Raw genomic sequence first — 13,695 nt, 5'->3', positions numbered from 1 at the left:
AAATCAATAGCCTGCACCATCTTTAAAATGAAATCAAATTTACACTGTTGCTCAAAGAGGAGAACTGGATAACAATATGTTAGTGTCTAATGAGTTTCAGTGAAGGTGAATGTCATTTTTTAAAGCATAGGAAATTTCTCCTTTAATCACATTTATTCAGCTTTCTTTTATGGCTGTTTAATCAGAAATCATTGATGGGATAGCTAGTAAATTCACTCATTGCAAACAGGTACCGTTCCCTATTCATCTCTATATCCCTAATAACCTTTGTTTGCAGCACCTGATACTCAAATGTTTACCCAATAAATGACCTTCCTAAAACTTTAGATTCCCCATATTTGGTTGCATTCAACATATGACTTTCTTTTGTTGTAATAGAAAAGCATAGGGTATCCATGATACTCTTAAGGAGATTCTAAGAGAAAAATGATGTATATGTGTGTACCCGATTTAGAAGGCTAGACGATTTGAGCAAAAATCCTTTGCATATGAAGCCATATGAAAAGTATCATGTGTCATAAACTTTGTATTTGCTCTTCGTGGTGACATAAAATTGAGGCCTCAGTAAACTAATTTATTGCTTCTCTAGACTCCTTATATCTAACGAAGCCAATGCATTTTTTCCCCCCTTTTTGATCCTCCCACCCGATGACTCCTTTCTAGTACTGGTGCTGTAAGTGCTCGTAACATTATGCTGTTGAAAAAGAAACCAGCCCGCTGTCAGGGAGTAGTTTGTGCCATGAAGGTAAGTGTCATCAAATATGAGAAATTAGAGGGGTTTTTTTCTTTGACTACTTTCAGTCTATACTTGAAAGCCAAGTCTTTGGTTTTTTCTTTGTCTTCCCTTTAAAAATTTCACTATTGACATCAAAAGTAATCTCTTACAATTTCTTGGTTACTAATTCATATGTTCTTTAAAATGGGCTATGTAATTGATAATATGAATATTAGACCTAACCAAATATATTGTTTCCGGTGCAGTATAATTTTATGACCAGACTTGTTGACTATAAATTGTAATCATAAATATGTACGCTGAATAGTACCTGATGTTCCTATAATTTTTTGGGTTTTGCTTGTTTGTCTTTAGGAGGCGTTTGGCTTTATTGAAAGAGGTGATATTGTAAAAGAGATATTCTTTCACTATAGTGAATTTAAGGGTGACTTAGAAACCTTAAATCCTGGAGATGACGTGGAATTCACAATCAAGGACAGAAATGTAAGAGTGTTGACTAACTTGATCTTTGGCCTTCTTTTAAGATCAGTAGTGAATTACATTTTTAGGAAACACTTAGAATTACATGATCTCCCCCCCTTCTGATTTAGGGTAAAGAAGTTGCAACAGATGTCAGACTATTGCCTCAAGGAACAGTCATTTTTGAAGATATCAGCATTGAACATTTTGAAGGAACTGTAACCAAAGTAATCCCAAAAGTACCCAGTAAAAACCAGGTAAATAGTCTTTTTCCGGAGAGTTTTCTTTTGTCTCATCAGTAGTAGAACAGTTTGATACACAGAAGTTTTATTCAACTAATGTACTTTTATGGTGGTGGAACAATTATTTTTTGATCTAATTGAACTAAACAAGGAACCAGTGATATGTCCATGAATAGGTTTTGTTTTTTACTGGGTGATAAGGAGAAAGGGACAAAAGAAATGCTGGATAAATTGAGAAAAACCACTTTAGATATGCATTTATTGGGGTTCTCTCCCACCTCTTCCCCCAACCCCCACCTGTTTTGTTTCTTTTACGCGGGGGGTAAGGTGAGAGGAGACTGCTGGGTGTCATTGGTAAAGAATGTGAACCCTAAAAGACAAATTCTCTTCCTTAACTAAAATGTCTCTGTCAGAATGCAAGATCTTAACTGCAGTGTTGTATTTGATGCTTGTATCATGACCACAAAACACAAAGTTTTCAAATTGGACTTATGTTGTCAACGTCTTTTTTCCCTGTAGGGAACTGTTTATTATAAATAACATGGGTTTGCTGTGTGTTCTTCTTGTTTGACTTAGAACTAGGAAGGATGAGAAATCTCCAGCTAAAATAGTTTTTCCTTCTCATCAGAATGACCCATTGCCAGGACGCATCAAAGTTGATTTTGTGATTCCTAAAGAGCTTCCCTTTGGAGACAAAGATACAAAATCCAAGGTGACCCTGCTGGAAGGCGACCATGTTAGGTTTAATATTTCAACAGACCGACGTGACAAATTAGAACGAGCAACCAACATAGAAGTTCTGTCAAATACGTTTCAGTTCACTAATGAAGCCAGAGAGATGGTGAGTGTTGGATATTATTAGATATTTGTACTCCATATGGGGGCCTAATGTCACATTCACATTTGTAATGCTGTACTGAAAAGCATTTAAGTTGATAATGACATTGGGCAGCTTCCTTGTTAAGTGACTAAGAACAGAGAAATTTGAGGGAGTCTGGGTTTGATACCTGATTCTGCCAGTTACCTTGAAATAGATGTGAAAAAGTTTTAGAATGGAAATGTGTGCAGGATGATTCTAAGATCTTTTGAGGGTTCATAACTTTGTGGACCGTAAATACGAAGACTAATAAAATGCAATCTAACATTGTAGAAAGCAGATTTTCCCAAACTGTTCTGTGTTCAGTAAACACTCGATAAAGTTAAGTAGGTTTTGGATTTTTGGTTTTTACATCAGGACTTTGCGAATTGTTTTCAGTGGGTCTATATCCAGGAGTGACCTATACCAGAAATGTTTCCCAAACATGTTTTATAATCTCTGTTTTCATAAATTAACCTTCCTCATATGTAATTACAGTTCTGTTGGGGATCGTAACATGGGTGGTATATCTCAGTGCCGTGAATGGAACTGGGTACATTCAATGAAAATTTAAGTTTCTTGAGTCTTAGAACCTTTACCTTTGGAGAATGATCCCTTTTGACACTTGTGCTTTTAACTTTAAAAGTTTTGAGAACCAAATGATTTTTTTTTTTTTAATAAAAAGCTTCTCAGGTGGGCTCTATTTTGCTTGACAGTATAGACTACATTGTTGAGTAGCCTGGCTGCCATCAAGATTTAGCAAAGATTAAATGTCAGGATATTTATGCTATATTCAAAAACTGGGTATAGAATAGTTACCAGTAATATAAATAAATATGCAACATGTAAATCTTTGGTAGGTTGATAATTTTTCAGTAAACCTTTGAGTACCTGCCATGTGCCATCTAACTCTGGATGTATTTGCCCTCACAGAGCTGGTGATTTAATAAGAGGGGGGAAAAATAAGAAAAGGATTTCCTATATTTAACTTATTCTTCGGACCTAAATCTTAAGCCTTTCCTGAACCTAAACCCCTATTAAAATTTTTGAGATAGAGACTGAAAAGTTCCCTTTAGTTGACTGTGGAAGTATTTGTGTAGGTTTTTAAAATTTCCAGATATTGTCATAAAGCTTGGGCCTTATTTGGAATCTTTGTTTTCTACCACTTATTAGCTGTGTGCTTTTTACAAACTGCCTAACCTCCCTCAGCCTCGATTTCCTCATCTTGCAGTACAGGAAATTAATACCACGTTCACAAATTTGAGAATGAAAGGGATGCATTGTGTACATGTGTTAACATTCCAATATGATATTTTTTTTATGCATACTGACCAAGGGCTAGTGGTCAGTGGCTTAGCAGTTAATTTACTGAAACTGATGAGTTTGTATTTAAATAGAAAAATTAAAATGTGGGTACAAAATTTGGGTCTTTAATACAGAGAATTCCTAATGAGCTTAACTTGATGCCTCCAGAGTTGAGGACTGTTTTCTTGGCAAGCTTCACAGCCAGTGAAAGTATTATCTGAATTTCAGGGGGTAATTGCTGCAATGAGAGACGGTTTTGGTTTCATCAAGTGTGTGGATCGTGATGCTCGTATGTTCTTCCACTTCAGTGAAATTCTGGATGGGAATCAGCTCCATATTGCAGATGAAGTAGAGTTTACTGTGGTTCCTGTGAGTACTGTTTGAGAAAGAATGGGGTGGTTTCTTGATGCTTCCTTCTTCAGGTTAAAGTTACTTTTGTTTATCATTTGTAGGATATGCTTTCTGCTCAAAGAAATCATGCTATTAGGATTAAAAAGCTTCCCAAGGGCACGGTTTCGTTCCATTCCCATTCAGATCATCGTTTTCTGGGCACTGTAGAAAAAGAAGCCACTTTCGCCAATCCTAAAACCACTAGCCCAAATAAAAGCAAAGAAAAGGTGAGTTTTACATGATCAAAATGATTTATGCAACTCTTTATTCCTCTTTCTCAAGGAAGTCGCTGTCTGCACAGTAATGGAATGAAGTATTGTCTTTTAGAATTCTCTGTAACATTAACAGTGAACTGATCTGACTGGGGGGCGTGGGGGGTGGGCAGGGTTCTGTGTGCATTGTGGGATGTTGAGCAGCACCCCTGGCCTTTACCCACTGGAGACCGATACCTCTTCTCTGTGTGTGTGACAGCCACAGTGTTGCCACATCCTGCAAGACATCCCCAGATAATCCCCCGGTGAAAACCACTCCTCTAAAATTATAGTGCTGATCTTGCCAAGCAGTTTAAAACTTCCAAATTCGGGTAGACTCTATTTGCACATTGAACTCCCATGTGTTGAATAGTCCACAGAATAGATATACAATGATGTCTGACATGGTTTTTGCTCTCAAGTAAATAATAAATTGAGAGTTGTATAGAAGCAGGTAATTCATACAAAATACAAAATGTTGTCATAAAAGATGAGTGAGAGCACTGTGGCAAAAATGAATTCTATTCTAATGTGGCAGAATCTGGGATGGTTTCGTGACATTTAATAGGTGGGGATACATGTGGAAAGAACATTCGTTACTTACAAAAATAGAAGTACAGGTGAGAACAATTGAGGGTTTCTTTAGAAAGCACTGAGTAGTTAAACAGGAAGATAGGGTTTTCCGTTGCTGGGGTGGAATAGGAGAAATAAGGATGAAAAATCCAGATACAGCTAGATGGAGAAGGTTTGATTGCTACTCTAAAGAATTTAGACTTTGTTCTATACTCAGAGAAAATTTTTGGACAGTGACATCCGATATGCACTTCAGGAAGATGTGGCAATAGTATGAACCCAAGATGGGGGTGGAGACAGACAAAAGATGAAGAGGCCTGATGGGAAATGAGTTTAGGTAGACCTTGAACTAGGGGCAGACATCATGGATGTAGACAAGAGCAGGTACGTATGAGAGATACTGACAGGTAATGTAATTTTAAAAACGTCTACTTTTTGCTGTTCTTTTCAAAATAATTGAAAATGAATAGATATCTAGATTTTTTTTGCAGGCTTTTTAATTTTCTAGTAAAGGAATTTAAAGTTTAAAAGAAATTAAAAAGATAAAATATAGAAAAAGAACAGGTTTTAAAAAAAATGTCCACTTAGGATCCTGAAAGAACTGGAACAGCACCTTGCTTACCGTTTATTTTGTAGCTTAGGAAACCCCTTCTGCGCTTCCGTTTTTAAACTTAAAATATCACAGCCTCCTGTTAGGGTGTAAAAGCCCTCACATGGCCAGGCCCGTAGTAGAAATTTCACAAGTGCTGCTGTTAACAATAATAAAATCAGTGGGGTTTGTTTTTAATGGTTTTTAGCTCTTAGAATGCCCTGCTTCCCAAGTGGCTCTGACACAACCCGCTCTATCAAGACCGCTTTTGTCTGAGACTTTGCCTGCCCTTTTATTGTTCTGTTCTTCTTAGGTCAACACTGGACCCTAGTAAGCCCTGCTGTTGTCATTTTTATTTATAAGCATGTATTACACTAAGGAACACGAGTGGTCGAAGAGCAGAAATTAATTGGTTCTGTATAGTTGACAACATAGAAGTGGTGTAATTTGTGTAGTTGTTGTACAGTGTCGTTTATGGTCTGATTCTGTATAGTATATCAGACGTTTTCTTAGACGTTTGAAGAGTGAATCTTTCTGCTAATCAACAATGATTTAAGTTGTGGAAGCATTGGTATATCATAACTTAATTGCCTGCTTGAATATCACATGCTCTAAATTGTGCTAGATCCTCTACCACATTAAATTCTCATGCATTGGTAAATACATTCTCATACAAAACACTTCATGGTAGGTGGTACGAAAGCTTCTTGCCCTATAGAATTTGTATTTGTTAAATAAAACATTGCTCAGTTTAATTTTTGGCTAGCTGTGAGAAGTATAGAATGGGTATGTTCTAAATTTTCAATAAGCTTTCCCCCTTTTTTTAAAAAAAATTTTTTAAACATGTATTTTGAGAGACAGGGTGAGACAGAGCGTGAGTAGAGGAGGGGCAGAGAGACAAGGAGACACAGAACCAAAGCAGGCTCCAGGCTCTGAGCAAGCATTGGGCACAAAGCCTAATGCAGGGCTCGAACCCACAAACTATGAGACCATGACCAGAGCTAAAGTTGGACACTTAACCAACTGAGCCACCCAGGTGCCCCAAGCTTTTCCTTCTCAACAATAAAAATTAGATTCTCGAGACTTAAGACCCAATTACAGCATGTTGAGTCAGTCCTGGGTTTAAAGTAAGACTACCTTTTATTCATATGAAAAATTGGTTACTGTTAGGGTAGCCCTAGAATAGGACATTACTACAACTGTGCAATTCTTTAGCTCAAAGGTCTGAAAACTGTAGCAGCTTATTGCCTTTTTGTTCTTGATTCTTTTCATTGTATTCTATTTTTTAGGAGGCTGAGGATGGTGTTATTGCTTATGATGATTGTGGGGTGAAATTGACCATTGCTTTTCAAGCCAAGGATGTGGAAGGATCTACATCTCCTCAAATCGGAGATAAGGCAAGATAATTCTGCTTATTTGAGAGGAGGGTTAAAGGTTGTCATTTTCATCATAAGTCCTGCAAAATGTTTGTGTTTTTAAATTTTACCAAGTTTTGCTTAAAAAGTTCTTGTGTTTACGAGTTTAAGAACATCTTGCCATTTAAAAGCAGTTTACTCATTTAGAATAGGGCCTGGGAAGCCCTTTGTTAAAAGATTTCTGACGAGTCAGTATTTAAGCACTAGAGAAGATATGCCTAAATCAATTAACTTACAATATTACAAGCTAAACCAGTTGCTGAAACATTATCAAAGTAAAATCATACCAAAGGTTTTATATTGCTGTGCATTTTTCTCCTACTTACTATGTATGGATTTCTGATAGCCCTGCTTTAGGGAAATTGAGAATCCATAAAGAGTATACACTAGAGAACAAAACTTGATGCCTTATGAAAAGTGGAATGAGGGGCGCCTGGGTGATTGAGTTGGTTAAGCGTCCGACTTCGGCTCAGGTCATGATCTCGCGGTTCATGGGTTCAAGCCCCATATCAGGCTCTGTGCTGACAGGCCACAGCCTGGAGCCTGCTTCAGATTCTGTGTCTCCCTCCCTCTCTGACCCTCCCCTGTTCATGCTGCCTGCCTGCCTCTCTCTGTCTCTCTCTCTCAGAAGTAAATAAAACATTTAGAAAAAGAAAAGTGGAATGAGACCTAGAAGTGTTAGTTTTGGTGAAAATCTCTTCCATCAGAGTATTTAATACAAAGGATACTTGGAGTAGGAAGTTGTAGGTCCTAAGGTGAGGAGCTTGGTGTGGGAAAGACAGGGTGTTAATGAGTGTCCTTATTTTTCACAGGTGGAATTTAGTATTAGTGACAAACAGAGGCCTGGACAGCAGATTGCAACTTGTGTTCGACTTCTAGGTCGTAATTCCAACTCCAAGAGGCTCTTGGGTTATGTGGCAACTCTGAAGGATAATTTTGGATTTATTGAAACAGCCAATCATGATAAGGAAATCTTTTTCCATTACAGGTGAGGAATGCTTTTTAGGAACTTAGAGCTTACTATCCATTGTTTGGTTTTGGAGTCAGAAACGCTTAGTATTGGGTGGTTATGTATTTTGTAATTCCAAATGTCATATTGGTAAAATTATGGCAATATAAGTTAATCATCTGTATGGAGAACATGTGGCCAAAAGAAAAAGGCGTGTACCTGCTTTGAACATTGGACAAGAACCTTTCTGCTTCAGTGATAGAATCTGTTTTATATGTTGCTACCAGAGAGTTGTACATTCAATATAGTGTTAGTTAAGGGCATGGGCTCTTAGAATTAGATGGTTCAGGTTTGAATCCTGGTTCCGCCACCTATTTAACCTCCTGGTATTTTAGTTTCATTGTATTGAAGCTGGAGATCATGGTGCCTCTTCATAGGGTGTTTCTGAGGATTAAATGAATCACTGCCTATATTGTGCTTAAAACCTATCCAGCATGAGTAAGCACACCGCGAATGTTGTTATAGAAAAAGTAAATTTATCTGCTGTTGACACTGTTGATGTTTGTGGTGATTGCTTATTCAAATGTTTCCTTTCTTCCCCAGTGAGTTCTCTGGTGATGTTGATAGCTTGGAACTGGGAGACATGGTCGAGTATAGCTTGTCCAAAGGCAAAGGCAACAAAGTCAGTGCAGAAAAAGTGAACAAAACACACTCAGGTAATGAACTGTGATTTCTACTTACCTAGTCTAGGCTTTCCTTGGGAGACGAGGGATAGGATGGGAGAGGAAGCAAAAACCCAGCCTTTCTAGATTAGTGGTCCCCCAGGTGTGATACATCCAGTAGCCTCACCTGGCCACTTAGAACTACAAGTTCTCTGGCCCCACCCCAGACCTACTAACCTTAGGATGGGCAGTCTGTTTTAACAAATCCTTTAGGTGATTCTGATGTACGCTCAAGTTTGAGAACCACTAGGTAGATAATTTAGGTCATTCACTTTAAGTGTCTCTTTTTTTTTTAATGTTTACTTATTTTTGAGAGGAAGAGAGACAGTGTGAGCGGGGGAGGGGCAGAGAGGGAGACACAGAATCTGAAGCAGGCTCCAGGCTCTGAACTGTCAGCACAGAGTCCAACGTGGGGCTCGAACCCACAAACTGTGAGATCATAACCTGAGCCGAAGTTGGACGCTCAGCCAGCTGAGCCACCCAGGTGCCCCAAGTTTATTTTCAACTCAGTACCTCTTTCTTAAAAAATAACCCCAAGATGTAAATATCCATGGGGATGGGGAAAGAGGCATTCCTCTAGGAGGCTGTTTTGTGGGAGAATGAATCTAAATATGAAAAATAATGGGAACTTATTGCTCTTTAGGATCTCTGACTTCAAAAAAAAAAAACAAAACAAAACCCCTACAACTTTTGACTTTGATCTCAACTCCCCAAATAACTCTTTCTTTCTCTTGATGAGACCTAGAGAAATGACAGCCAAGAACGTACATTTCCTTTCAGTATATATATAAGCACATGCTATGTTTTAAATACAGGGAATACAGCAGTGAAGAAATCACAGGCAAAAAATCTGCCTTTGTTGTGTTTATTTTTTAGTTTGTATTTACAGGCAAACAAGATGTGTAAAATTTTGTGCTTGGAAAGATAGTAATATATATTACTAATAAGATTAAAGTAAGGGGAAGTGTATAAGTGTTGGGGTTCTCATTTTAGAGATGAGAGGGAGGACAGTGTGAGCGGGGGAGGGTCAGAGAGAGACACACACACAGAGTCCGAAGCAGGCTCCAGGCTCTGAGCTGTCAGTACACAGTATAGAACCTGACATGGGGCTCGAACCCATGAACTGTGAGATCATGACCTGAGCCGTAGGACACTGAACCGACTGAGCCACCCAGGTGTCCCCAAATTAACATTCTTTTAATGGTAATTTAGAAATAGTTCAAGAATAGCAGACAAGCCAACAACCCTCTGTTAACGTTTGTTCTAATGATTTCTGCTTTTTTTCCTGTGGAATAGAGTTAAAATTGTTGAATAAGAAGTATACATGCTTTGCTTTGTAGTGAATGGCATTACTGAGGAAGCTGATCCCACCATCTACTCTGGTAAAGTCATTCGCCCCTTGAGGAGTGTTGATCCAACACAGACTGAGTACCAAGGAATGATTGAGATTGTGGAGGAAGGTAAGAGCAGCCCTGTCAGATTGTTTGAAATTTGTTTTACCTTTACGTGAGCACTTGCTTGGAACATTTTAAATGTGGTGTTTCTTGCAGTTGCTTTCAGATCCTGTAGAAACTGAGATTAAGGAAAGTGCCTCTTCCCTTTCCTCCCCGCACCTCCTTGTTTTTATGATCATCAGCCTGGGTTTATGTTGTGAACTGTTAGGTGAACAACTGAGTTATATTGAAATAGACTGAGAAAAAATCTTACACTAAAAAGTACTCCTCTGACGTTTTGTGATAATCAGATATTCACAGTTGACTGTGTTTAGTGCAACTTTACAGCTTTATTGTATTATTTCTGTAATTACTTACATCAGTATTAACAATTTTTCTTAGTCAATTCACTTCTGTAAACATTTTTGCTTCCTATAAATATCCTATATTTATTCCTTAATAGCTAGGGTTCCGTGTGGATCCTCCTCCTTGTCTCTGGGCCACATCTCTCTATGATTCATTTTCTGCTTTTTTCTCCCCATGTTGAATAACTCCCTGGTTTCTGGTGCCACCCCAACAATTAGCACCAAAAAGACAGCTTTGTGCATGAAATAAGTTTGCAATAGAAATGATAGTAAGGACCACTGATGATTAGTAGAGCTAAATTACCATAATGATGGGGTTGATGAGAGGGTTTGAATTTCTAACCAAAGATGATAGCTTGGCTTACAAAGAGAATAAATCTTGTGTCATCTAGGAGTCAAAAAGCATAAAGTCGGGGAAGAACAGGTTATTTGAGAGAAAGGAACGAACCTTGATAACATGCTCCTTCTGCCACGTGAGGCTCTTAGGAGTTTCTGTTTTACGTAGAACCCCAGTACATCGAGGCTCCCCAACACACACCCCTCCAGATAGGCATGGAGTTTATAGCAAGTTAGTCTTTTATTTCAGTAAATCACTCCTTTTGTTAATTCACATCTAATTCAAATTAATTTTAAAATAAACTTACTTTGTTCTGCTTTCTCACCTTATACTGACACTGGTGGTTAAACACACACTCTTTTTTAAAAGTCATTCAGTACAAGGCGCCTGGGTGGCTCAGTCAATTGAGCGTCCAACTTTGGCTCAGCTATGATCTCGTGGTTCGTGGGTTCGAGCCCCGCGTCGGGCTTTGTGCTGATAGCTAGCTCAGAGTCTGGAGCCTGTTTCAGATTCTGTGTCTCCGTCTCTCTCTCTGCCCCTCCCCTGCTCGTGCTGTCTCTCTTTCTCTCTCTCTCAGAAATAAATAAAACATTTTAAAAATTTAAAAAAAAATCATTCAGTACAAATCTGGTCTTTTGCAAGTCAGTATTTTAAATGCATGCCATGGTTACGCCATACTCCTACAAGGGCCGCGGGGACAGGGCGACTAACTCATGCAGGCAGTACTTCTTCTGTAACATTGCACATCTACTACTTCTTGTGTCCCCAGCCCACTTACTCTGCAGCCCTGGCTCTAGGACATAGTCAAGCAATGGTTTTGTGGGAAAGGAAACTTTTCTGAACTCTATAGAGTGAGAGTTAGCCTTAGAGTTATAACCTTAAGGGTTTCAAGACTCTGTATCCTTAGAGGGTTTTGCGACTAAATAGGTCACATTTTCCCACTTGTTGGTGAAAACAGCTCTTTCATTCAGGAATACAACTCTGTATAAGTCTGTGGACTTTGAAGTATAGGGCAAGGCCTAGATCTGAATATCACCTCTTCCACTTCCTACATGTATAATGTTGGACAAATTACTTCGATCTCTCCTAGCTTAATTTCTTCATCTTTAAAATGAGGATAATTTCTTTAAGAAGGTTCTAGAATGATTAAATATGAATCTTAATAAATGATAGTATTAATACAACTGCATCAGACCAGCTGTCTCTAATACTTCTGCATGACTTTGTTGGAAGTGTATCCTCAAAAGTTTGTGGTTCCTGTATGTTTGAAAAGAAAACCTTCCCTTACACCATATAATCAAAGAATTGTTAAAAGCATTTCCAGTTCTGAAGCTTGCACTTCACCTGATGTTTTTTTCTTCTCTTCACCTTTGTTGGTTCAGTGGTTTACCGTCCAGATGAACTGATAATGATAAACAGCTGAACCTTTGGTACAGTTCTTATTCCTAGCCTGCGCTCACCTCCAGCCAAGTATTTTACTCTAGGGCGGAGCTCCGCAAATACAATGGTTTGTTTCTGTAAATGAAGTTTTCTTGAGTCAGCCACGGCCATAGTTTACATCTCGTCTTTGGTTGCTTTCTCACTACAACAGCGAAGTTGGGTAGTTGTGACAGAAACAGGATGATTTGTAAGCCTAAAATATTTACTGTCTTTTAAGAAAGTGCTGAGCTCGAACTAGGAGGAAAAGTGCTTGTTGGTTTGAGGGGCCGGAATCCTCACAAAGAGATTAGAACACCAAGGAAGTTTGTCCACATTGCTTTTGCCTGTGCCTAGCTTGTTTAAATGCCCAATTGAGTATGCGTCAGAAATATTTTTGACTGGTTGGCTCATGTGGTGAACTGGGGAAGATAATTCAGAGAATCATATTTGCAACCCATTCTGCTTAAAACGCCCAGTTAGGAAATGAGGTTGTGAGTGCTAGCGTTACTTTTAATTTCATAAGTGTGGTTTAAAATTGTTCATTTGCTAGTAAAGTACTACTACAAGTTCTCATTTTTTTTCTTGGTAGTATTTCATTGAAGCTTTAAGATAGGAGTTCTCAGATATTTAAAAAAAAATCTTCTTAGGTAAGAATACATTTTTAGCAACTTACTTATAAATGTATTACGACTGTCAGCTTAGGACTGTTCTGAAATATTAGTTTTTAGACTTTGTACCTGTCTCTGCTTACAGGGGATATGAAAGGTGAAGTCTATCCATTTGGCATAGTTGGGATGGCCAACAAAGGGGATTGTCTGCAGAAAGGGGAGAGTGTCAAGTTCCAATTGTGTGTCCTGGGCCAAAATGCACAGACTATGGCCTACAACATCACACCCCTGCGTAGGGCCACAGTGGAGTGTGTGAAAGATCAGGTAAGTGGTAGTATCTCTGGGTCTGAACTTGACCCTTTTAGTCATCGGTACACAGTAATCACTAGAATCTTGAATTTTTTTTAGCCAAGGGAGAACCGTCAATATTCATTTCTATTTTTTTCAGTGATTTGAGATAGCTTGTAAAAATATGAAGAAAACAACATGAAAAGGATAAAAATGGGGATATGAGCAAAAAAAGTTAAGAGTGCTATTGATAACCTTACATAACAGGGGAAATAAGTTGGGAATGAGATTTTTCAGAATAGAAAGACTATAAGATTTTGTATACTTTAGCTTAGGACTTCTTTTGCAGACCCCAAAAAGAAAGAAGACATCTGTAAAGTGTTCATAAAATGAAGTTTAGGACAAACAAAACTGTTCCTCATATTGAAATCTCCATATGACTTAGCTCATAAATTCAAAACCTTTGATACACTGCATGAAGACACAAGGCAACCTATGTTTCAGACAGGCTGTGATCCACTGAATGGCAGTGCTTTCAAAGATCCATTTCTTCCTTGACAAGTTTTTCAGACCCATATGCTGTTACATTACAGCAATGAGCAGTTAAATTGCAGCATTAATACCATGTTTAATAAATCCCTTTCTAGTTAGGGTCAGGCATTGTGCTTCATTCACAGTGAGGTACTTTCCCCTGTAGTGTGTCCTGTTTTTAGTTACTGTCTTTTTTTTTTCTTTTTTCTTTTTTCCCCCCCCTCACC

General features: G+C 38.3%; 1 protein-coding gene across 2 annotated transcripts in view; it reads left to right on the top strand.

The window, feature by feature from the left end:
* Positions 1-13,695, top strand: part of CSDE1 (cold shock domain containing E1) — a 38,715-nt gene that overhangs the window by 22,101 nt on the left and 2,919 nt on the right. Inside the window, exons 7-17 of one of the 2 annotated variants that reach the window (XM_077767076.1) lie at positions 664-745; positions 1,091-1,219; positions 1,327-1,452; positions 2,066-2,278; positions 3,827-3,967; positions 4,051-4,215; positions 6,691-6,798; positions 7,629-7,804; positions 8,369-8,481; positions 9,828-9,947; positions 12,795-12,979. In XM_077767076.1, coding sequence (XP_077623202.1) covers positions 664-745; positions 1,091-1,219; positions 1,327-1,452; positions 2,066-2,278; positions 3,827-3,967; positions 4,051-4,215; positions 6,691-6,798; positions 7,629-7,804; positions 8,369-8,481; positions 9,828-9,947; positions 12,795-12,979 — 1,558 coding nt within the window. Of the gene's footprint in view, positions 1-663; positions 746-1,090; positions 1,220-1,326; positions 1,453-2,065; positions 2,279-3,826; positions 3,968-4,050; positions 4,216-6,690; positions 6,799-7,628; positions 7,805-8,368; positions 8,482-9,827; positions 9,948-12,794; positions 13,073-13,695 lie in introns of those variants that run through there. The other variant, XM_077767073.1, reaches the window with a different exon arrangement.

This window comes from Crocuta crocuta, unplaced genomic scaffold, assembly GCF_008692635.1.
Source record: "Crocuta crocuta isolate KB4526 unplaced genomic scaffold, BGI_CrCroc_1.0 scaffold180, whole genome shotgun sequence".
Taxonomy (NCBI): Eukaryota; Metazoa; Chordata; class Mammalia; order Carnivora; family Hyaenidae; genus Crocuta; species Crocuta crocuta.
Note: the sequence above shows the minus strand (reverse complement) of the source record. Positions and strands in the feature narration are given on the sequence as shown.